Source organism: Panthera tigris, chromosome D3 (genome assembly GCF_018350195.1).
Source record: "Panthera tigris isolate Pti1 chromosome D3, P.tigris_Pti1_mat1.1, whole genome shotgun sequence".
NCBI lineage: Eukaryota > Metazoa > Chordata > Mammalia > Carnivora > Felidae > Panthera > Panthera tigris.
Genome location: NC_056671.1, coordinates 49254675 through 49280307, shown reverse-complemented (window position 1 = coordinate 49280307; position 25633 = coordinate 49254675). Strand labels below are relative to the sequence as shown.

The 25633-nt window shown below is 37.1% G+C and overlaps 1 protein-coding gene across 1 annotated transcript in view; it reads left to right on the top strand.

Annotated features, from left to right (window-relative positions):
* The window catches only part of LOC122232390 (carbohydrate sulfotransferase 9-like), a 43022-nt gene extending 20320 nt beyond the window's left edge, over positions 1 to 22702 (top strand). The window contains exons 2-3 of the mRNA XM_042961567.1: positions 22245 to 22455; positions 22683 to 22702. Of these exons, the coding sequence (XP_042817501.1) occupies positions 22335 to 22455; positions 22683 to 22702 (141 nt within the window). The 5' untranslated portion in view covers positions 22245 to 22334. The remainder of the gene's footprint in view (positions 1 to 22244; positions 22456 to 22682) is intronic.
* Positions 22703 to 25633: the final 2931 nt, after the last annotated feature.

Here is a 25633-nt window from a genome sequence, read left to right as displayed (position 1 = left end):
AAGAATTAATCCACTTTGTTTAGGTTATCAAATCTGTGGGCATGGAGTTGTTCATAACATTTCTTTATTTGCTTTTAATTTCCACGGGATATATATTGATGTTCTCTCTTTTATTTCTGATATTAGCCATGTTTCCTGTGTCTTTTTTTCTTAATTAGTCTGGCTAGAAACTTTTTTATTTCATTGATCTTTTCATAGAACCAGCTTGTGGTTTTGTTGATTTTCTCTATTGATTTCCTGTTTTAAATTTCATTGATTTCTGTTCTAATTTTTATTATTTCTTTTCTTTTACTTACTTTGGAATTAATGTGCTCTTCTTTTTCTAATTCTCTACGTAGGAACTTAGATGTTTGATTTTGGATAATGTATTCATTCAGTGCTTTAAGTTTCTCTCTAAGTACTTATTTTCTGGCATACCACAAATTTTGATAAGTTGTATTTTTATTTTCATTTAGTTCAAAATATTAGGTTTCTCTTGTGATTTCTTCTTTGACCTACATGTTATTTAGAGATGTGTTGTTTAATCTCAAAGTACTTTGGAATTTCCCAGCCATCTTTCTATTATTGATTTGTGGTTTAATTCCATTGTGATGTGAAAGCAGACAGTCTATGATTTCTATTCTTTTAAAAATTTTAATGCCTGTTTTATGGCTCAGAATGTGGCTTATCTTGGTAAATGTTCCATGTACACTTGAGAAGAATGTGTATTTTGCTATTGTTGAATGAAGTACTATCGCTGTCCATTATATCCAGTTGACTCATGATATTACTTAACTATGCCTTTAATGATTTTTTTTGCCTGCTGGATCTGCACATTTCTGATAGAAATGTACATATATATATATATGTATATATATATATATGTATGTGTATATATATATATATATATATATATATATATATATATTAAGGGTTGTTATGTCTTATTGGAAAATTGACCTGTTTACTGTTATGTTATGCCCCTCTTTATCTCTGATATCTTTTGTTGCAGTGAAGTCACAAGCAACTTAACCGGATCTTCTGCTCAGAGTATCACAGGGCTATACTCAAGCTCTTGGCTGGGCTGCATTCTCATCTGAAGCCCAATGTCTTCTAAGCTTGTTGAGCTTATTGTCAGAGTTCACTTCTTATAGCCATAGGACTAAGAGACTCAGTTCCTAAAGGCCACCCCTCTGCATAAGAACTTCATAGCTAGCTTTTTGCTTCTTCAAAGCCAGTAGGAGAGCATCTCTAGCTCCAGGGAAGTCTTGGACTTCTTTTAAAGGGATCCCCTGCTTAAGTCCTACCTACCCAAGATACTCTCCATTTTATTTTATCTTTTTTGTTGTGTACAACATGATGATTTGATGTACATATACATTGTGAAATGATTATCACAGTCAGGTTAATTATTATATCTATCACCTCACATAGGTACCTTTTTTGTGTATGTATGGTAAGAATGCTTAAGATCTACTCTCTTAGCAATTTTTAAGTACACAATATAGTGTCATTAACTATAGTCACCATGGTATACATTAGATCCCCCGAACTTACTTATCTTATAACTGAGGGCTTTAGCACTTTGAATAGCAACTCCCCATTTTCCTAACCCCTCGGCCTCTGGTAACCACTATTCTGGTCTGTTTCTGCGAGTTCTTTTTTTGTTGTTGTTTGGTGTTGTTTTTGTTTGTTTTTTTTTTTAGATTCCCTACAAAAGTGAGACCATATAGTATTTGGCTTTCTCTGTCTGTCTTATTTCACTTAGCATGATGTCCTCCAAGTTCATCTATGTTGTCATAAACAGTGGAATTTCCTTCTTTTTCATGACTGAAGCAATCTCTCTTCTAATTAATTTAAGACAACTGATTTAGGACATTAATTCTATAAAATAGCTTTACCTTTTTCATATGCTACCCATTAGAAGCAAATTAAGATCTTGTTCACAAATAAGGGGAGGAAATTTTACAGGGCTGGGCCTATCGGGATTTCACTTAGAATTCTGTCTACCACAGAGATCTTGACTTGTATGTTTAACTCCCTACCTATATCCAACATTCTCTACGTTGCCCCTTAGTTTTACCATTTGTCACAGTTTGCAATCATATGTCTAATTTGTTTTAACTTGTTTTCTTGCCTTTTCCCAGCTTACTTTTGTGTCCAGTATCTAAAGAAGATCTGTCAAATAACATTCTCAAAATACACATGATAAATGACTGAAGTGTTGTTATTGTCATCAGTATGGGCTAGAGTAGTTCCAAGGCCTTATGAGATATGTTGGCCTTGAGCTGTTCATTTATAGGATAGAGCGTCAAAAAAGAAGAAAGTTCCAAAATAGATGTTGTAAAGAGAAAAAAACAAACTGATGGATGTATAGATGGGCAGGGAGTACTCAGGAATCAGTAGACCAGAGAGGGGGCTTTCTCTTGGGGGGGCAGCAGGAAATTAGGTTGCAGAGGTATAGTGACCGCTGGATGAAGAGTCTAAAAGGCAGATAGAGGTATTTCCACTTTAGTTCAACAACAGCAACAAACAACAACAAGCAACAAACAACAAGCCAAAATTTAATGGCTTTTTAAGCAAAGGAAAATCATTTAATAAACAATACTCAGGAGAGACTGATGAAGCAGCATTATTTGTGTTGAATTGAAGAGATTATCTAGAGATAAGTTATCTACACAGGAGTCTTTTTATTCATTTATTCCATACATCTTTATATACCACTCACTATACCTAAGGCACTGTGTTTAGCATGTGGGGTACCATGAACAGCATCACTTCAAAGATGAGTCCTAAGGAACAAGCAAGGACCAGCTTGAGGTTGGCAGAGGATCTGAAAAAGAAAGGAAAGAATGTTTGTGTGCCCACAGACAAGAATGAATGCAGTTAGTTTTCAAGAATTTAAATAATTTATCCCACCTTAAGAGTAGAGTTTGAGATCAAGGTATGAGTTATAAAACTAAAGAAGTAATCAAAATCTAGATTAGGAAGGGCCTTGTTTGTCAGTATAAGAAATTTGGAACAGTTAAGAAGTATGAGGAATGGTAAAATATACAATGAAATATCAGGTAGACATTTAAAAATGTGAAAGCAGAATAGGTGAGTTATATTAGAACTGGAACATGGGTTAAACTTTTCATCTTTACAGAAATTAGATCATTTCATGGGGGACTGAGCAGAAAAGAGAAAGCAGAACTCCAGGAAGAAAAAAAGAGAAATGGGTGAGATTGTTAAAGGTTGAACAAGCAATAATCACCACAGGAGCCAGAGATGTGAGACCTTGGAGAATGGTCAACAGGTCAATGGAGGAAATGATCAGGAACATAGAGGACATATTTTGTAATAGCAAGAAAGAAATAACTTGTCGCTATAAAAAGGAGGTTTTCTGTGGTTTTCTGGATGACCAAATAACAGATAATCAGAATATTTCAGTTTTGATGTCCACTTTTGTAAGTTCCTAAGTTGTGGGTAAATGTTATAAAAGGATTTCCCTATGTTGGAGAAAATAGGACATTTTCTTAAGACAAATAACCCCTTATATCTTAGTTCGGTTTTTCATTTATTTAGTCAGCTCTGATTTTTGGTAACAAATAAAAAAGTAAATGAGCTCATTTTGAGCAAATTTTAAGAAATCTCATAATTTTGGCATCACTGTATTTGAGGGGTACACTTAAGTTTAGTGGAAAGAATATAATTTGGGGACAGATGAACTTAAATTTGGATTCTGGTTCTGCCAGTTATTAGTCATGTGAACTTCCGTATTTTGGTATTACTTCCTTGTCTCTAAACAATACCTACATTTTTGAACTTGATATTTTAGTTTTAGGCCTTATTTCTATTGACTTTTTACCACAATGCAAGTCCTTCTTCCTTCCTCATTTTAGCACACACATTGGTCCTTGACCCCCCTATCCTACTATCCTCCCAAGGTAGTGATAGCATTTTGTTTACATATTCAGTGCTTTCTTTATCATGGATGTCTATATGTTATCCACAGTGTAGCCATGCATTTCAATCTCATTTTTTCCTTTCCTACATTTTCTATTTTCCCTAAAGTTAATAGTGTCATGCTCTTTTATTTGCTTCATGTTCTGTTCTTATCACTGATTTGGTCAAACTTCATCATTGTTTAAGTTTCCTCTCTAGATGTTCAGACAAATCAGTTAGTCTACCAGTTTTATCTTTCTAAAAAGTTTCTTCCAAACCTCTCTTCTGCTCCATTGTGAACTGCTTACCCTCTACACCTATTACACAGCTTTTATCCTTTTGCTACTAATCAGAAACTTCTCTCATGTCATCTCTCTCCTTTTCTGGACCTACAGTTTTCTGTATCCCATTTCTTCTTATGCCCTTGCTTCATCAGGTCCTCTCCTTTGGAGAGGTAAGTTTTTTTGAGAACTTGCCTGAAAATATTTGTTCTACCCATACCTTTGATGAGGCTTTGATAGAATTTGGCAACATTTAAGAATTTTAAGTGAAAATGATTTTCTTTGAGAATTTTGAAGACATTCTTGTTCCATTGCCTTATTCTGGATTCCAGTGTTGCCGTCAACAAGCCTGACATCATTGTTATTCTTGATCCCCTGGATGTGATCCATTTGTTTCTCTCTGATAACACTTGGAATCTTTACTTTATTCCTAGTGTTCTGAAATGTCAGCATGATCTCCCTTGATATGTTTATTTCATCATTGTGCCAAGTACTTGAGATCCCTTTAAATCTGCAAATTCATGTCCTCCATTCCCTGGAATTTTCTTGAATTCTATCGCTAATGATCTATATTGTGTTTTCTCAGTTCTGTATGGAACTCAAGTTATTCAGATGTTGAATCTCTTAGATTAAGAGATCAAAAAATCTCTTAGATTTTTTTTTCCTGTCCAGTTTTCCATCTCTTTGTCCTTTTATTCTGCCTTCCAAGAAGGCATCCTAACTTATCTTGTAGCCTGTAGGTTGGGTTTTCTTTTGGTTATATTTTTTATTTGCAAGAGTTTTGGCTTTTTGCCCCCATCTTGTTTTCCCATCTTTTTATTAAATATAGGGTCCTGACCTGCTTTGATGGAACCAATATATTTTCTTATGTCTCTAAGGATATAAAATATGGTTCATTTGAATTTGTTGTTTTTGTTGTTTAGTTTTGCTTTGTTTTTCCCCTGTTCTTTGCCTTGATTCTTTTCTGGTTATCCACTACCTCTCTCTTGCCTTCCTTCTTCTAGGCAACGTAGTGCACCTTTCCTAGGTATTATAGCACACAGCATCTTCTTTCTTGTTGGTATCTATGAAAACACTTTGAACTCAACATTTATAGTGTTTTTAGTTATCCCTCTTCTGCATGGATTTCATTTTCTAAAAATTCATTTTTTTCTCTGTCTTACAATCATCTCCTCTTCCCTTATCTATATCTTTGTACATTTTTCCCCTAGTTTCTTTGCTTTTATTTTAGAAGAGTTTGAAGAGGAAATACATGAGTCAATCTGCCCCTATTTAACTAATCCTTGATTAATTAACTGAATTAATTAAAATCAACCAGTGCAATAATAGCAGTAAAAGCATCTCTAATTATTCATAATTTTGTACTATTCTTAAAGTTTTACAATACTTTTTTTTACATGTTTTGTTGTGTTTCCTGCTTTTTTTTATGAAATGCTAATTTTCAGTTATATATAATTCCTGCTTTGCTTTGTTGGCATCATTTCAGGCTTCCCAATGTATCTGTACTTATTTCAATAACTACCTTAGGCAGTCCTTTTGATATTGTAATATGAGCACTATTTTTGTGGTGTGTTCTTTTGAAAATGCCTTAAGAGCCTACTATATGATTTTTGTCAGTAGATATTTTTGCAGATTTATTTTCCTTTTTTAAACTAAGATTTGTAGATTAGCACCTCTGCTGTTTTAGTTCATGTTATTTCTCTATTAAATGGTTGCAGGCTAAGCACAGATGGGCTAGAATGTGAAACAAAAGAAGAGAGAGGGAGCACATAGGAGAATTTAATAAATATTTGCATGAGATTGCTTGGAGCTAGCCATGAGTGCTTGGCTTACAAACTACTATCTGTAAGAAACAGATCATATTCCTTTTAGAATATATATGTATTGCTAGTGTTTTATAGACCTTTCTGTTAGCCATAGAATTTTACTATTTTATGGAAGCAGTATTATCCTTTCTATAAGATACATTGTACAAAAGCAACACATCAGGTGCCCGGATAATACATAATGAAGGGGAAAAAATCAATCATCCAAATAGTTATTGACTGTCTAGCTGATTAATCATTACAGAAATAACTACACAATATATCTAATGTAAGGAAGCAGGATAATCTATAAATATCATACCTTTACAAGGATTTTTTTGGTACTGTGATGAGCAGAAGGGAGGGATTTAGAAATAATGTAATATATAGGTGAAGACATGATATATAAAAGACATTTTATCTAGATGGCAGCTTGTAACAGTAGTATTTATCTGTGTTTTATGGTCTTACCATAAAATACGTACTTGAAAATATACCCAGACAATTTGTTGAATACACAGCAATGCCACACTATTGTCTGAATGATTTATTACAAAAGTTTGTTGTGCTAGAAGTAGTCTTAACTATTTGACATTAGTTAAGTACAAATATTGCTATTTTACTGTACAAAGTAACATTTCAAAACCAGTTTAATCTATTCCGTTTTATACTGTAGCTAGCATACAAATTGGGAACTACTGCCTACTCAGAAAAATAACTAAAGATCAAAATGCCTTCCTAATGTTGTTACCTCTTTTTTTTCTTTTAATTTTTTTTTAACATTTATTTAGTTTTGAAAGACAGAGACATAGCACTAGTAGGGGAGGGGCAGAGAGAGAGAGGGAGACACAGAATCTGAAGCAGGTTCCAGGCTCTGAGTTGTCCGCACAGAGCCTGAGGCAGGGCTCAAACCCACAAACCATGAGATCAGGACATGAGCTGAAGCTGGACGCTTAACTCACTGAGCCACCCAGGCGCCCCATGTTCTGTTATCTCTTAAAATATGCCAGGTCTGGTTTGCTTTCTGCCTTTTTTTTTTTTTTTTTTTTTGAGGTCTTTTGGAAGTAGATATATCACCATGAAACTTGTAAAATTCTCTCTTTTCTCCCCCCCCCCCTCACTTTTTTCTCTCTCTCCTGCATTACTCTATTTTTGGATCATACTACTTGTCCAGTTTGGTGACCCACCAAACTCACTAGATTATGTATTTCCCATATACATTGGACTATCTCCCTGAAAAGCAACTCCATTAGTCAACATGAAAAACTCATGTCTTGCTATCATTAAAACAGAAAACAAATATTTAAATTAGCATATATGGCTTATTTACATAATACTCAAAATACTTTGTTATTTACGGGTGCTGTTCATTATTATTCAAGGGCATATGAATGACATTTGTGTGTGTAACAACTGTCCTCCCTACCATGCACTAAAATCCATACACTTGTTCTCTTCTGACACTTCAGACTAATGGTTGGAATAGTAAATTTCCATCTTGCAATTCCTCTTCTCAAAATCCTTTGGTCCTTTTTGATCTTCTCTCAGTAATTTCCACATTGATCAAATCATCTTTTCTGGTCTCCTGATTGCCATTTTGGGGGAGAACCATATTTCATAGTTAATGATTATTCCTACTATTTCTTAAATATTTACTTATGAATATTTATTAAATATTTATTATTTATTATTATTTAATAGTGTTCTTTCTTGGCTTTGTGATTGCATGTTCTTTATGACATGTCTTATTTCACAATCCTTTCCTTTGAAATGTTTTGGAAGGTCTTTCTATTCTCCTTTTATTTGGACTGAAGGAAACCCCTGAGGCTCTAACCTATAACCTGTTTTATTTATACAAGTTTAGCTATTATTTTTATGGTACAAATCCTCATAACACTATCCATGCATCCAATCATGCTCAGGTTATTGTATCTATTGTATCTACTTCTGAGCCCTGCGTTTAAAGAAAAGCATTAACAAACTCAGATGTGTCTGCAGGAGGATGATTAAATTGATTGAAAGCTCCTAAACCCTGTCCTGTAAGGAATGGCTGAAGGAATTGTGTATATTTATTGTTTATCCCAGAGTAAAAAAGATTAAGGGCAGACAGGATAATTGTTTTCAATAATTGGAAACTCTGTCATGTAAAGGAGAACAGATTTGTTATGAGTTGTTCTAGAAGGCTCTACTAGAACCAACTTGTGTTAAGTTATGAGGAGATAGGTTCAAATATTCTCTGATGAATATCAGAGATTAAACCTTCCTCATTTTGGCTTTGCCTACAGTATCTGGCACAGGGCCTTAGCTGTATTTGGACCGAATGGGTGTTTATTGATTGGATTGAATTGGCTTGAATTGAAAGAATAAACCTGTCTAACAGCAAAAACAGACTGCCTTTTTTTAAAATTAATTTTAGTTTTTTAATTTACATCCAAATTAGTTAGCATATAGTGCAACAATGATTTCAGGAGTAGATACAGACTGCCTCTTAAAGTAAAAATACCCACTCTTTCAACAAATACTTATTGATTAACTATAGCACAAGTGTCCCTGTGCTGGGCATATGTAAAATGTGAAGATATTAACAGCTTAACATTGCAGAATGTGTCTATGGGCCAAGCGTTCTTCTAAATATTTTTCACGTATTAACTTATTTCACAGCAACAGCACATGGTGGGTATCTTTATTATCTCCAGTTTAGATGTGAGGAAACTGAGGCACACAAAGGTTATATGATAAGCCGTGTCACAGAACTGGGAAATCTTCAAGCTGTGATTTGCACTCAGGCATTCAGGCTCCAAAATCTTCATATTTAACTACGACGTAGTACATAGTAGCATAGTAATGTATGTATTTGTATGTTATCAAAGTAACTACATATTTAACTTACGCTACAGTAAACTGCCTCCAGTAATGAAAGACAAGAGGATGTTCACAAACAAGACAGAGGAGTTTTGGATTGGAATGTAATCTAGTCCAATCCCTGCCTAAGGATTTCCAAATCGAATGATCTTCCCAGAGTGCAAGCCTGATCACTCCACTCCCTTCAACCCTGTCCTTGGCTCTCCCATGTCCACAGGACAGATCTGATCACCCTCTGTGATGTGTCTCCACCTGTACCTCTCACCTCATCTTACTGAACCCTGCATCAGACCGTGTGGTTATGTAGGCCTGTCCCACAGATTTCTTGTCTGGGGAAATAACAGAGTTATTATGAGAATTAAATTAAATAGTCAATAAAAAATGCTTAGAAAGTGCCTGGAATGTACTAACTGCTCAGAAAATGTTCGTATTTCCATTTCCATTTATTTCTGAGTATGCTGCAAAAATTGCTACACTCCAAATATGGCTGATTGCTTAGTTCTCTTATTGTACTCAGACTTGCCTTGTAGTAGATTGAAAAATAAAAGGAAATTTATGGGTTCTCCTAATATACAAAGTCAGAGGCGGAGTGAGTACAGTCAAGGTCCTGTTGGAACTTTTCAGTTTTCTCAGCTTTGCCTTCCTTTCTGTGGCCTTGTTTTTCACACTGGCTTCTGTCAGGGCAGAGGCTGCCAGCAGCCGTGTGAACTATGAGCTTCCTTATTCACATTCATGGGGAGAGAAAATATCATTTCCCATGACCATCCAACCAAAGCTCTAGGCTTTGCTCTGATTGGATCATCCGTGAAACAATCACTGTGGGCACGGAAAGCCGGGTCACCTGATGTAGTGGGTTGAATGGTGATCCCCCCAAAGATATGTCTATGTCCTAACTCCCTGAATCTGTGACCTTATCTGGAAAAAGGTCTTTGCTGATATAATTAAATTAAGGGTCTCAAGATCAACTCATATTGGATTGTCTGTGTGGACCCTAAATCCAATGACAAGTATCCTTATAGATGACACAGAGGAGAAGGCCATGGGACACTGGAAACAGTGGAGCCACCAGAAGCCAGGAAGGATTCTCCCAGAGAGCCTCCAGGGGAAGTAGGGCCCTGACTACACATTGACTTTGGACTTACAGCCTCCAGAAATGTGACAGAATAAATTCCTCTTGTTTTAAGCCACCAAGTTTGTAGTCATTTGCTATGGCAGCCACAGGAAACAAAGACACCTAGGCATTCCTGAACCGACTGTTCTGACCGGGAACATAGGATTAATTTCCTGTTAGGATTACACTATTTTGGGTTCATCGCTGGAGCTGGAGGTGAGGACTGTCTGTTCCAAAACTGTGTGGCTTCCAGACAGAGAAGCAGAATGGACAGCAGGGAGGCACTACAGTATCCACTTGAATATTCTTCCATTCCACTACTTACTTGTAACCCGCCCATTTCTGTTGGTTGCTCCACAGCTGATCCCAGTTGTGGACTGAAAGCCATCTGTGAGGCAGCACTTCTTAGGTTACGTTATTAACTACCATAATAACTAACACTCACTCATTTTATTGGACTTGCTAACTCCTTCACCTTATCTGATATGATCCCTTGCCGCCGATGACTGCTTCAAATCACCTCCAGTGTGACCACTCAAATTGCCATTTTCTTTACCACCATGGCCAAATCCTAGGACTCCAGAAAACTTTCCCAGGCCTTCCTCTATCCTCATAGGTCCCTTTAATAGAACAGAATTTGGCTGTGTATGTGTTACTTAATGTGATCCTGATGACTCCTGACTGGCATGTAAATATATGCTACAAGTTCCTATGACATAAACAAATATAATATTTCTGTGTCATCTGTACGTAACACTTTAGAATGGGGCGCAAGTAAAAGTGGGAGAGAGGAGATGAACAATTCATTTAACAATAGCCTCTGTAAGTGGCTTCCCCCCTCTCTTTTAAAAAAAAATTTTTTTTTAATGTTTATTTATTTTTGAGACAGAGACAGAGCATGAATGGGGGAGGGGCAGAAAGAGAGGGAGACACGGAATCTGAAGCAGGCTCCAGGCTCTGAGCTGTCAGCACAGAGCCTGACGCAGGGCTTGAACCCACGGACTGCAGGATCAAGACCTGAGCCGAAATCGGACGCTTAACTGACTGAGCCACCCAGGTGCCCCTGGTTTCCCCCCTCTCTAATACAAATGTTTGTATTAAGTATATGTGTGCAAGGGCTTTTGCTTTTAGTCTCATATAGTTTCTAAAGATAGATTTTTGTTGCCTAAAAACAAACAAACAAATCTACACTGGACACTGGGATATATAATCTGAGCTTAAAACTTTTTCTTCTAAAACAAAGAATTATAAGGGCAAAGCTTTGTCTTCTTAAAAACTTTAATCATAATTAAATTTTCATTACAACAGCTAAAAGTAGAAGGTACCTGTTAAATTATACAGGAAATCAAAGTAACAAAATTCATAAGGCAGCACGTATAAATTAGTGTCTAGTAAAGGACTCTGTTTTTGTGTTCCGTGTGACAAAACAGAACAAAAAACTTGAACAATTGAGCTATTACAGAAATAGAACAAGACACACTATACTTGAGAAACCATGCAAAAGATATTTGAAAAAATCAGTATTATTCTACCCATTCATAGCAATTTCACAAACTGTCTTCTTTTAAAAGGTACTGTAGTAGTTGTCATTGCCCTATAAGAGATTTTAGCAAATTTAGTGGTTTAAACAGCACAAATATATGATCCTGCAGTTCTGTGTGTAGTGTGACACAGACTAATATCAAGGTGCCGGTCGGTAGGTCCACGTTGCTTTCTGCAGTTTCCAGGTGGGATCCATTTTCTTTCTTGTCTTTGTGAGGCCACCTGCATTCCTGGTTCCCTTCCTCCATTTCCACCATCTCCAAAGCTACCAAAGGCTGGTTGAGTTCTCCCATCACATCACTCTGACCTCCTCTGCTGCTCCCCTCTTACACTTATAAGGACCCCTGTGGTTACATTGGCCCCACCCAGCTAATGCAGAATAATCTCCCTAAATAAATCGGATGATTAGCAAAACCTTCATTTCATCTGCAGCCCTAATTCCCCAGTGCCATGCAAGGTAACATATTCACAGTCTTCAATGATGAGGAGGTGTCTCTTTGGGGGAGGGGGCATTATTCTTCTGCCTTTAGCATGCACTGTTGTTAAGTTCCTGGTCTTGATAAATTCTTCTCTGGTTACATAAAATGTTATCATTGGAGGAAGCTGGGTAAAGGGTACACAGGGACTCTACTATTTTTGCAACATTAATGTGACTCTAAAATTATTTCAAAATGATAAGTTTAAAAAATGTTTAAGGATTGAGTGAAAATATGTAGAAATTGCTTATAGAATTTCAGAAATTGCACAGTAATAAAATGGATTAAAAGAGTTAACTTCTAAAATAGTAAATACATTAATAAATATAAATAAAGGTCACCTTTCTCATTCATTTCAGAGTAATTCAGTCAAGATTGATGGTTTTATGGTTGTTAACCATGAAAAAGGGTCTTTGCTGATGTATTTTACAATGACTAAGATGGGTACTATCTACATTTTCTCCCTTTAAATAAAACATTGTCCATAATTGGCTAAATATCATTAGACTAAATACCACAACTTAATTTCACTATGGTTGATAAAGATAATATATTTTTAAAAATTTATATGCCCATAATAGCTATCACATAAAAACCTAATTTCCTTAAACCAGATTACCAAAATGCTTTATAATTATACACTGTTTTTACACATTTCCAAAAGATCATTGCATATTCTGTTTTATTTAATATTTTCTAAAGCTAGCAGATATATAGGGCATATTTCATTGTCCCATTTTTCAGATAAAATTAACTCTGAAAAGTTTGCATGGGGATTTCTGGTCAAGAGAAGAAAGTATGTGTATGTTTTGGTATTCCTAGTCTGCTCCCCAAATAGGCCAATGAAAGATCACATTAAAAAAGAAGAAGAAGAAGAAGAAGAAGAAGAAGAAGAAGAAGAAGAAGAAGAGAAACATAAAACCAGATTCAATCAGGAACAGAAGTAAACAAGCAAAACTGGTAAAATAGGCAGAAATTATGAGTCTGTTAGGCTTTGGATGTGGAAGCTGCTGGACTATCTGAGAGTTTAAATCCTGTGTGGGAACTGGAAGTTAGGCTTATTGACTGGAATGCAACAGCCCCACTATCACCCTGGATCAAAAACTCCAAGCCCACAGTAGTGAACCTTATCTCTGGATAGGAGCCCAAAGTACAATTTGGAGGCTACTGATAAGTAAGGAATGGCAAACAGACAAAAGATGGAGAAAAAGAGAAAAAGGAAAATAAGAATTTAAAAACTATTCCATCCAAAATGAGCTTACTCATAAGAATTCCAAGATCATGGGGGTGCCTGGGTGTCGGTTGAGGGTCCGACTTCGGCTCAGGTCATGATCTCACATCTCCAGGGTTTGAGCCCACATTGGGCTCTGGACTGACAACTCAAAGCCTGGAGCCTGCTTCGAATTCTCCATCTCCCTCTCTCTCTCTGCCCCTCCCCCACTCTCACTCTGTCTGTCATTCTCTGTCTCTGTCTCTCTCACCCTCTCTCTAAAATAAATAAACATTAAAAAAAATTTAATTCCAAGATCATGAATAAATCTAATGCTAAGAGATTTACAAACAAAATTACAAGCAAAATTTAGTTTTTATTGTGCAATCTGACAAAAACTTTAAAATACATGTAAATAGTCAAAGAGTAAAGGATAGTTTCTAATTAAAGTGTATAAAACTCTCCGGTATGTGTGATTTAGCCAATACCACCAAGCAGTTCTCCATGAATACTGACCAGGTATCACATAAATTTAACTCAATTCTAACACTGTCTACCTGGAGATAGCGTCTGATCCCACAGGTTAAAGGCTCAGTTCTACGAGACCTTCTCACCCTACCGCCCCACACCCACCCATCCTCCACCTCCCCATCCCCCCTACTCCCACACCTTGGGCTTCAGATGCCAGTCACAAGCCCAGATTGTTACTTATACCTCTGACCAACTGGCTGTAGATTGGAGGATCCCACAACCCTCTCCTCAGTTTCCGTTAATTTGCTAGAGAGGCTCACTGGACTCAGAGAAACATTTTACTTACTGGATTACTGGCTTATTATGAAAGAATATTATAAAGGATAGAGATGAATAGCCAGACATCAGGCAAAGGTCAGGAACTTTTGTCCCCACAGAACTGAAGTGTGTCACATTCTTATGGATGCATTCCGGTTCATCAACGTGAAAGCTCTCTGAACTGTGATGTTTTGGGTTTTATGGTGCCTTCTAATATTACATAGGCACAATTAATTAGATCATTGGCCACTGGTAATTAATTCAACTCTAGCACCTCACCTGTCTCCACAAGGCAGGGGTTGGGACTGAAAGTTCCAGGTCTCTGTCAAGGTTGGTTCCCTTGGCAACCTGCACCCACCTGTGGGCTCTGCAAAAGTCAGCTTATTAACATAACAAAAGACACCTTTATCACTTATCACTGAGGAAAAGTCCGGGTCTTAGGAGCTCTGTGTGAGAAACAGAAAGGAAGACCAAATATATATTTTCTATTATAAATAACAACATCCCAAACATGAAAAGCAGAGAATTGTAACCAAACTGAGGGGGTTCACCACTTGGCATGCACCAAGTTGAACACAACCCAAGGAAGGGTTGAAAGCAAAGAACTTTTTTATCATTTGTTGCAAGTAAGGATACTGGGAGAGTTTTCTCAAAGCACTGTCTCCCCATGGGGTTAGTACAGGATGATTTTATTCAGTGTATTAAGGAATGGAGGGAGCTTACATAAACACTTCAGTTCCATTGCGATCACCTAGCGCGTGTCCCCATGCTAACGCCTACATCCTATGTTAAAAAATGATAGAAAACTTGCCCCATTGGAGGAGAGCTTAGTATTATAAAGAGCTAAAAGTAACATCAGGACAACTCAGGGGGATTTCAGCTCCAATATAGCTAAAACTGGGCTCATTTAAGAGCTATAGGATGAGACATACCTAGTAGCAAGGGACTATCAGGTGTAACACCAAGTTGGGCATCTCCTTGGCTGGAACTGTTGGTTCTGCAAAACAAAACACATTCTTTCCCTGCCTTTGTCCCTTCTCCTCTCTTCTGCCAATAGCTTTCAGCCCTCTGATTTGCATAACTTCCTGTTGCATCCTAGCTAAAAAAATGAAACAAGAACAAATGGATATGGAGAAGGGGAAATTAGGATACTGTGAAAGTCTACAGTGTTGGAAAGAATACAATAAGCAGAATACATACAAGCATAGACAAAAATAGAGAGATTGGTAAATTAGAGAAATAGCTCAGAAAAATTAACCCATATTACAGTTTAGAAAGAAAAAGAATGGTTCTTAGTTTTCAGAGTGTTGAGAGAGAAAATAATTTTTAACCTCAATTCATATTTAACCATACCATCATTCCAGAATGAGGAAAAAAATAAGATAATTTTATACATACAAAATCTAAGATAATGTAACTCTCAGATATCCACTAGCAGAAATATTTAAGGCTGTAGTTCAATAAGAAAGAAAGTGAACTAAGAAGGTATAGCCTTCAAAAATCAACACTAAACACAGAAATTGATAAAATACCAGCAACTTCAGTCATTTAATAATAAATATTTCTTTTAAATAATTGGATTTAAATAGAAAATCTCAAACATAATCAGGGTGAGGAAATAATTCAGTGTCTATTTAAAGCATGCTAAAGTTCCTGTAAAAGCTATAAACTTTATTAGAAAAATTCATACCTAAGAAAGTTTTATTTTTTAACTGCTTAGCTAACAGTAATAAAATCTATGGATTCAAAGAAATCAGAAAGGAGCAGAGAAAATTAGATAACTTTAGGAAAACTATAAGTCTAACACAAGGAGGAGAAAATCATTTAAAAAAGGTATAAAATCAATTTAAATTACAAAATATTTAGAACTGAATGACAACGAAACTACTACACCTAAAGGTGTAGTTTGTAGTTTTAGAGGAAATTCGTGGCCTTATATAAATGTATTTTATGAAACAGAAGATCTAAAATACATGAGCTGATTTTCAACTAAAAGACTGAAAAAAAACCCCAGATATCCCTAAAGAAAAGAAATAGAATAAAGAAAGATAGGAGAAGAAATCAGTGAAATAGAGAACAAGAACAAAAAAAGAGGGGGAAGAGAGGAATTACAATATACTTTTAAATAAAACAGACAAATCTCTAGCAAGAATGATCAAAGCGAAAGGGCATAAATACATAACATTAAGAATGGAAAGGTGGCTATACCTAGAGCTATGAAAGATCTGTAAAATAATAAGAAAATCTCATGAACAGCTTTATACTGATACACTTGGAAACCAAAAGGACATGATAATTGTGGAGGCAATATAATTTCCTAATGCTGACTAAAAAAGGTGAATGAGTAAGCAAATAACCATTAACAAAATTAAATCAATGATCATATTCATTTTCCATCCCTCTAAGATAGGCCCAGATGTTTGTACAAAATTATAACATTGGGCCCATAGAACAGAATAGTGTCTAGAAGCAGTAACAGACATATATAAAAATTTGAAATGTAACAAAATCAGCATTAAAAATCAGTAGTGTGGGGCACCTGGGTGGCTCAGTGGGTTAAGCATCCAACTTGGGCTCAGGTTATGATCTTGCGGGTTTGTAAGTTCAAGCCCTGGGTGGGGCTCTGTGCTGACATCTCAGAGTCTGGAGCCTGTTTTGGATTCTGTGTCTTCCTCTCTCTCTGCCGCTCCCCCACTCACACTCTCTGCCTCTGTCTCTTTCTCACAAATAAACAGTAATTTTTTTTTTAAATCAGTAGTGAAATGATAACCTACTCAATGGAGTTGGACAAATGTTGATATAGAATGGATACCTTACAACATACACAAAATAAATTACAGGTGGATTCAAGTATTCAATACAAAGCAGAACTTTAAAACTTTTGAAAGGAAATATAGAAGAATAATTTTAATATTTGAAGATAAGAAATATTATCTTGGAAAATTCATAGAGAACACAAACTTGGTGTCTCCCATTTCAACCATGCTTTGTGATTGCAAAGCTCCCCATAATGTGGTACATAACAAGTCTCCCTTTTGGGGTTTGGGGGACTTGTTTAGGTTCCATTATGAATGAAGTCATGCAGTATTTGTCCTTCTCTGTCTGGCTTATTTCACTTAGCATAATGCCCTCAGGTTTCCTCCATGTTGTCCTAAATAGCAGGATCTCCTCAGGCTTTCAATTGGGTCTGCCAAATGAGAGTCACTGACAAGGTAAGGGCAGGAAGAAATTGAGGATGGGTTAGTAATTCTTCTGGTTCCCTTAAAACCCCCTATAGCATGTTGTCTGTGTCCCTGTGCAATACGTGACAGCTCTTATCAGCCATCTCTCTCCTTCCAGCCCCGCTCCAGGGTCCAAGAATAGTTCTCTACTTTCTTTCTTCACTTCTAGGAGTGGTTGCTGTTACTCACCCTTAGGAACTACTCTATCCTTTGCTGGTTTCCCAAAACCCTGATTAGTCTTTAGGAATTATCCCATGACTAACCTCCCCACAATTTCATGAGCTTCAGTATATCCTTTCTTTCAAGACTCTAACTGATATATCAAGAAGGAAAGAATGACAAAATTTGATTTAAAACTTTTGCTTAATAAGACAACCACACCACCAGCAAAGGAAAGGAGCGGGGGAGGATAGAAGGAACAATAAGTCACAGACAGGAAGATTTTTGTAATGTCTGTAACTGACAAAGACCTGTCATCCAAACACATAAGGAACTACACATCAATAAGAAAAATGGGGAAGAGGTACAAACAGGAAATTCATAGAGGAGGGAACTAGAATAGGGAAAAAAACCAAAACAAAACAAAGTAAAAACCCAAGCAATTATAAAGTTTCAGTCCCTACACAACTTGAGAGCCTCATCACATCTTCTGCTTCCTGGGCACCTGTGGGTGGAGAGATGGCTGGGGGATAGGCACCTGAAGCAATCCAGAGGGCTCAGTCTTCAGGCTCATCAGGGAATGACAGCAATAGGGCAGTTGTGGGAGGGGTTACAGAGGAAGTCACTGAGGGAAGAGGTTCAGGAAAAGACCCAGGCTAGGGTGGTATTAATGGAGTTGAGTTTCATGGGAGCCTGGAAGAGATCCAGGCAAAGAAGTGTGGGTGGGGACAGATGACAGTAAACTTTGTTAGGGCAGGTGGTAAATTGAGAAAGGTCATCCCCAATGGTCTCTTATTTGCTCAGAGAATGGGAAAGAGAGAGAGAATGGCAAGGACTGCTGACATCATGCAAAGGTGGAGGTTGAGGACAGACAATCTCCTGACTCAGCTCTTCTACACCAAATTGCATCATTGTTCCAAACCAGCCTTTCTAAATTTCATGACTCCCTCCTTAAAATCATACACTTCTGCTCAACTGGACAACTCATAATTTCCTTTTAAATAAATTGCCTCCATCTAGTATTAGTATACTCAAGTCCCAAAATGCTTCTGTTGGTAACCAGGATTATTTAAATTAATTTTTCCCATTTTACTGAGATATACCTGACATACAGCCCTGTGTAAGTTTAAGATGCACAGCACCTTAAGAATGATAAGACTATACTGAGTAATATTCTTTATCCATTCATCCATCGATGAACGCATAGGTTATTTCCGTGTCTTGGCTATTGTATGCCAATATGGCTGCTGTGAACGTGGGGGTGCAGATATCTCTCGACATTGTGTTTTCATTTCCTCCGGATAAATACCCAGAAGTCGAATTGTGGGATCATATGGTAGTTCTGTTTTTAATTTTTTGAGGACCCTCCACGCAGTTTTCCATAAGTGGCTGCACCAGTTTACAATCCCACCACCAGTAGACAAGTGATCCCTTTTCTCCACATCCATGTGAGCACTGGTTATCTGTCTTTTTCATGATGGCCATTCTAACAGGCTTGAGGAGATATCCCACTGTGGTTTTGATTTGCATTTCCCTGATGATTACTGATGTTGAACATCTTAAAAGAGTAATCTTTTAAAGTGTTGGAAAAGAGATAATGCCGTGAAACAGTTATTTGTGTGTATCTTTTATATTAATTTGGGACAAATCAATAGGATTTTCGAATAAAAATAAAAAAATTTTTTAACAAAGTCACATAATTCCTCTTTCAGGATTCTAGTACAACTTAGACTAAGGATTTCCCAAGTACAACTAGAAAATTAGTTAATTTACCTGTATTTTGTTACTGGAGCTCCACATTGAGTTCAGTGCAACACACACTGTTGAGTACACACTGTTGGGTACCTGTTAGGTTCAAGGTACTGTGTTTATATGGCTGGGGAGAGGAAGGAGTTGTATGAAATACAGGAAGCTTTTGACTGTGGAAATGTTGTATAACGCTTGTACATAAAATAGCATTATTCCAAGTAATTTCAATCTCCAGTAGTCTGCACTTTTCCTGCAGGCATAGAGGTAGATGTATGATCTCCAAATAGGTGTGTTTTCCCATCACAACTGACCTTCAGGTTTGCTTAAAGCAATACTGCTGCTCCTCCCGCCTCACCTTTGTTTAATGAGAGCCATTTCCTAATGCCAACGTTGGGTTAATGGACTGAGATGGGAGAAAATCAAACGTATCTCTTCGTTTTACACCAGATTGCCTTTCTGCCTTGTGGCTTTAATCACTCAATCCTACTCACATCTGCCATAATAACAATTATGGGCTTTCTCCTGACTTCTTACCCAGGAGGGTATGTCAGCGTAGAGCAACATCTCCCGAAGAAAGGAAGGGCAAATTCTTCATCTCTTTCCAGCATAGTAGGTAATAATTTTCCTCTGCAAACCCTCAAGGACTACTTCTTTTGGCTTTCTCATCTACTATTCCCACAGGTTCGTGGCTCTGTTCTGATTTATGCGTTTTCTTCTATCCTCTTTCTTCTGAGATAAGTTTTAATTATGTAGACAGATTGTAAAAGTCTCTTTCTTCTTGTAAACAGCTATTTCTCGGTTAGTACTAGATTTTGTTTAACTGGTTTCCTCCTACCCGACTCTTCTCATGCACCCAGGAATTATGTCTGTTCACTGTTTAACTGCAGCATCAAGACAAGAGAAAGCTGGCTTCTCTTGTTTGCTTTCCTTGAGGGATTCAGTCTTGGAACACCTCAAATTGCAAATCTCCCTTGTGAACTGTTCTTTGTTGCATGTTTGGAAAGCCCGTAAGATTTTAGTTTAGAACCTATATAAGAGCAAAGTACCAACCGTCATATATAGCTGTATGATGATACTCTCAGTTCTACGTATTTAAAAGCTTACCCTACTATCAAAATCAAGAAAGTGCTTGAAATGCTCAAAAGCCCTCATGAAAATATTAGTAGTTGCCCCTTCCTCAGGGGATTCAAGACCAGTGGATTCTAGAAAGCTCCTCAGGTAATGCTGGCAACCAGTGCTCTTACTCTGGCCCCTTCTGGGTAATAATTAAAATATAAAGAGGGGCGCCTGGGTGGCTCAGTTGGTTAAGTGTCCGACTTCGGCTCACGTCATGATCTCGCGGTTCGTGAGTTCAAGCCCCACATCGGGCTCTGTGCTGACAGCTCAGAGCCTGGAGCCTGTTTCCAATTCTATGTCTCCCTCTCTCTCTCTCTGACCCTCCCCCGTTCATGCTCTGTCTCTCTCTGTCTCTAAAATAAATAAACGTTAAAAAAATAAAATAAAATAAAATAAAATAAAATATAAAGAAAAAATGTATTTATAAAACAACTTTTTGTTGTTGTTCTGCATAAACATTTTTAACTATTTGTTGGATTTCTTTTTTCTTTAAATTTTTTTTTTCAACGTTTTTTATTTATTTTTGGGACAGAGAGAGACAGAGCATGAACGGGGGAGAGGCAGAGAGAGAGGGAGATGCAGAATCGGAAACAGGCTCCAGGCTCCGAGCCATCAGCCCAGAGCCTGACGCGGGGCTCGAACTCACGGACCGCGAGATCGTGACCTGGCTGAAGTCGGACGCTTAACCGACTGCGCCACCCAGGCGCCCCTGGATTTCTTTTTTCTAATCAGGGGATCACTCTACCACATTTCCTTATAATACACATCTCATAGGTTACCTTTGAAGCCCACCATTTACGTGAAAACTGGTTTTGCCAAGAACAGCTCAATATTATCTTTTAACCAGCCAACAATTTTCCACAGCAGGCTTTTAACTTTTACCTTGCATCTCACCAAACACCTCTTCGAAAAGGCCAAATCAATATTCTCCCAGGAGTTTTTGAGGCATACTTGGAGAAAAAAGAGAGAGAACTTTTAGACACAGCAGGGTGTGTGATGTCCTCACAGTAAGGAAACATTCAGCTCATCCAAAGAGGGGGTGTGGTCTGTAGCCAAGGAAAAGGGCCATGGTCTTTGGCCAGTGCTAGATACAAAGCCATGACCTTGACCTCATTAGCTAGACTATGGAACTCACCAGGCAGGCTGCTGCATATTTGCGTGGCAGTTCATGGGCAGCAGACCTTCTTACCTTGACTTTCGGTGAGAGTACCTAAGCATCTCAATATTGATGTAAGAGCATATGTGTGTTGGTATTTGTCCAAAAGGAGAGTCTGCATTTTCATTAGATTCTCAAACGTGGATGCAACTTACAAAAAGTAAAATGTTAAGATTACACTAAATGAGATTGTTGTAAAACAAAGTCATTTCAACATTTCTTTAAATAAAGTAACTTTTCATTGTGGAGGTGGATTTCTGTAATCTGAGGTACACATCTGTACTCTGTGTTATTGTGCGAGAAGCCTTTTAACTTTGACCTTTTAATATTTATCCTTTTAGGCGTTTGAGGGATTTTTAATGTACCCTTTCAGTTGGAGAAATCTATTACTTTTACATGAAAGGGAAATGATAGATTGAACCCTCCATTTTTGAACTTTATGTATTTTTCAGACATGAAGTGATTTTCCCCCTTTTTTTCTATGAACGTGTTTTTCAAAACTCCTTCAACAGTCTATCCTGATAGGTCTTCTTTCCCCTCACAGTCACCTTAAGGTCACTGGAACCTGCTTTACTCTTTACAGTAGAGGGTGGCTTAAGTCTGTCTATACTGCCCCTAATTAAATGTGAAAGTGTTACTTATTAACTGTAGGATACGGTGAATTCCTTAGATTCTTTAGCTACAATAAAGCTTTATTATAGAAAATTGCCATTTTTAGGGACACTCTCCTACCATCTCTTCTGTCTTCTGAGTGTTATGGTTCACGTGAGCCCTCATCGTCATTGACATGCTGCATACTTATGCTGTGTTTGGGAAGATATGTCATCAGTAAGGTACAATGTGGATTTTTAATAATTCTAGGTTACTTCATGGAATGAGCACCTAATAGAACAAGAAAGGATCAAAGCTCTATCGAAAAACAAATCATGTGGTCTTCAGAAATGAGGAGAAATGCAGCCATCTGAAATGGTCATGAACCCCAAACAAGTCTTCCTCTCGGTGCTGATATTTGGGGTAGCGGGGCTACTCCTGTTCATGTATTTGCAAGTCTGGATTGAAGAGCAACATACAGGTAACACATCAACCCTTTTCCCCTATTTTAATTATAATGGTCATTTTCAATTAAATAAGCTGTGATGTCTACAGAACTATATAGAAGGTCACCTTATTTCCAGCAACAGCAAAAATTAGACACAAATTAAAATCCCCAGCTCCTAAAAGAAAGGATAATTATGCAATTCTGGTGGGCGTTTGCTCTGGGGCTTGGGATAACACTTGGAGTTTTTGTTACCTCAGTAGGGAGCAGCATGGCCTTTTAGCCCAGTAAGGACTGCTTGTGAAAAATTTGCCTGCTCAGATGTGTAGGGGTGCCTGGGTAGCTCAGTCGGTTAAGCATCGGACTCTTGATTTTGGCTCAGGTCACGATCTCACTGGTTTGTGGGTTCAAGCCCTGCGTCGGGCTCTGCACTGACGGTATGGAGCCTGCTTGGGATTCTCTTTCTCCCTCTCTCTCTGCCCCTCCCCCGTTTGCTCTCTCTGTCTCTCTTTCAAAATACACTTAATAAAAAAAAATTTTAAGTGCGTAGCATGGGTCCTACCTTTGGTGTGTCCGCTAAGCATTGGGCACAAACGCAATGAGCTAAATATACAGCTAAATAACTCTTCTAAAATTCCCTCTTATTTTTTGTATCAATACTCAAAATGGCACATAAATTCTTTAATATCTTTACTATGAGGCTGGAGTTTACAAATCCTCTCTGTAAAAGATTGCATAGAAAATATCTTAGGCTTTGTAGACCCTGCCATTTCTTTCAAAACTACTCAACCATGCCAGTATGTCACATGAGCAACCCTACGTTACATGAACACAAATGGACCAGGCTGTGTTCCAATAAAACTTTATTTGCAAAAACAGGGATTGGGCTGGATTTGGTCCACAAGTAGTCGTTTGCCAACCCCTGCCAAACTGGTACTTTCATCATCCGGTTTGCCGTTGCCACACATTGGGAACACCTCAATCACTGTTAAAATGGATTATGTTTATGATGATTGACTTAGAACATTACAGAAATACATACATATATATATTATAAAATTCAGTTGTCTTCCGTAAGTATAGAGAGACTATGGCTTATGGTTGTTATGGAAAATAAAGTAAAAGCAGAACAGTTTCTTAATTGTGTCTAATTGTGGCCTATTTTTAAATCATTCTAGATATAAAGCCCTTAAGAATCTACTCTGAAAGAGAATTCAATACGGAGTCACAAACATGATACTTTTTAAAGTTGTTTCCATTTCTAAATCCCCTTCCTTGGATTATTGTCTTATACATTTTGGATTTATTTAATTTATATAGTAACTCTTGTGAAAAGAATTTGCATGTAATTATTTTCTAGAGAATATGTAACATTATCAAAACTTATTCTTTTTTTTTTTTTTTTTTTTAATCCTTATTTATTTTTGAGTGAGAGACAGAGCGTGAACAGGGGAGGGGCAGAGAGAGAAGGAGATACAGAATCCGCAGCAGGCTCCAGGCTGTGAGCTGTCAACACAGAGCCCAATGCTGAGCTCGAACACATGAACTGTGAGATCATAACCTGAGTCAAAGTTGGATGCTTAACTGACTAAGCCGCCCAGGTGCCCCTGTCAAAACTTATTCTTAATTTCCATTATAAGTTACATGAACTGTAATATTTTCTAAGCTTTCGATATTACTATAATAATTTATCATAACTTATAATATTTCATGAAACCATCTTGGTAAAATATAGAGGCTATTTTCTCCTGCAGTATAGATTTTCTAAGCCCTTGGTAGGTGTTTGTTGAATGAATGATAAAAAGATGAATAAATAGACTGAAAACTCATTGCAGACTGCACACTAGAACACAGCAAAGGAGTAAGAATCATAGATCTTATTTTTCATATTTTTATGATCTAATTTCATAGTCTCATAACAAATTTCATGAGGAAAGTATCGCAACAAGGCTCCAATCCATTTAAGAAAATGTATTCATATATATAGACCATGGGAGAAATGTAATAGTTAGAAACTACGTGATTTCTGAAGAAACCGGTCATATACTAATACCTTACACATATACTGAAGTTTACAAAATGGGCCATAGGCATCAATAGCCACCATTTACTGAAAGCTTATTAAGTGCCAGGTGATTACATGTATCTTCTCTAATCCTAATGGAATCTTCCTAGGTGTGATATTGAAAGTTTATAGGTGAGGAAACTGAGGCTCGGGTAGATAAGGAACTTATCCCAGACCTCACATGTGCAGATCTAGGCATGGAGGCATCTGTGCCTCTCCAAAGTCTATGCCCTTCCCCAACACATTGCATCTGTGTGGGGTGGTGGAAGCGTGAGTATTGTTACCCCCTAGTGTACAGACAGGGTAACTGAGACCCAGAAACTAAGTGGCTTGCCCAAAGGTGCAAAGGCTAAGAGTTTCCAAAGTAAGACCCATGTCCAGACTTTCCTGCTTCTTATGTTCCCTAAAAGAACCTCCTAACCAAAAAGGTGGATAAGATAAACATGTAATAAATAATATCCTATCAGTCCAGTTGTTTTTAAATCCATGACTTGTAAACCAAGCTATTCACAAGGTCGATTCTTAGTTGAATTTATAATTTCTCCAAGCTGGGAAATTATTTTGCCTGGTTAAGATGGGCTTATACTATAATAAATAATAATAAATAACATTTATTCTCTTAAATGTTATTTGTAATTTGCTAGTACTTTCCCTGATTCTCTATATGTCTTAAATGCATCGTGTAGTATTTCACAATCTACTCAGGACAGTGAGTATAAATGCTCGAACCAGGATTTTTTAGATAACTATCTTACTGAAGAAAAGTTTTCTTCTTTTTCAATAAGAAACAACTTGCATTTGGAGTTTTGCCTTTAACCAGGTTAGTGCCCTGGGTTGTAATTCTGTAGTTTTCCAGATAGACCGGTATCTGTGTATTTTATACGTGTTTTAAATAACATCAGGAGCTTCAGGCATTTTTAGAAGCAGTTTCTTCTTAAATCAGAAAAATATCTGAACGTGTGCTTTGATGTCAAGTTAAAAATGAGAATTTTGTGTTTTGGACATTTTAGAGCTGTCACTCAAAGGACTGTGGAAGATGAGTTTATTTTGGTTGATGAAACCTTCTATAGGTAGAGCAGATTTTAAAACTCTGAATGGTTTTGATCTTGTATCCATTTCAGTTGTGTATGAAAACTCTTGGTTTTTTTT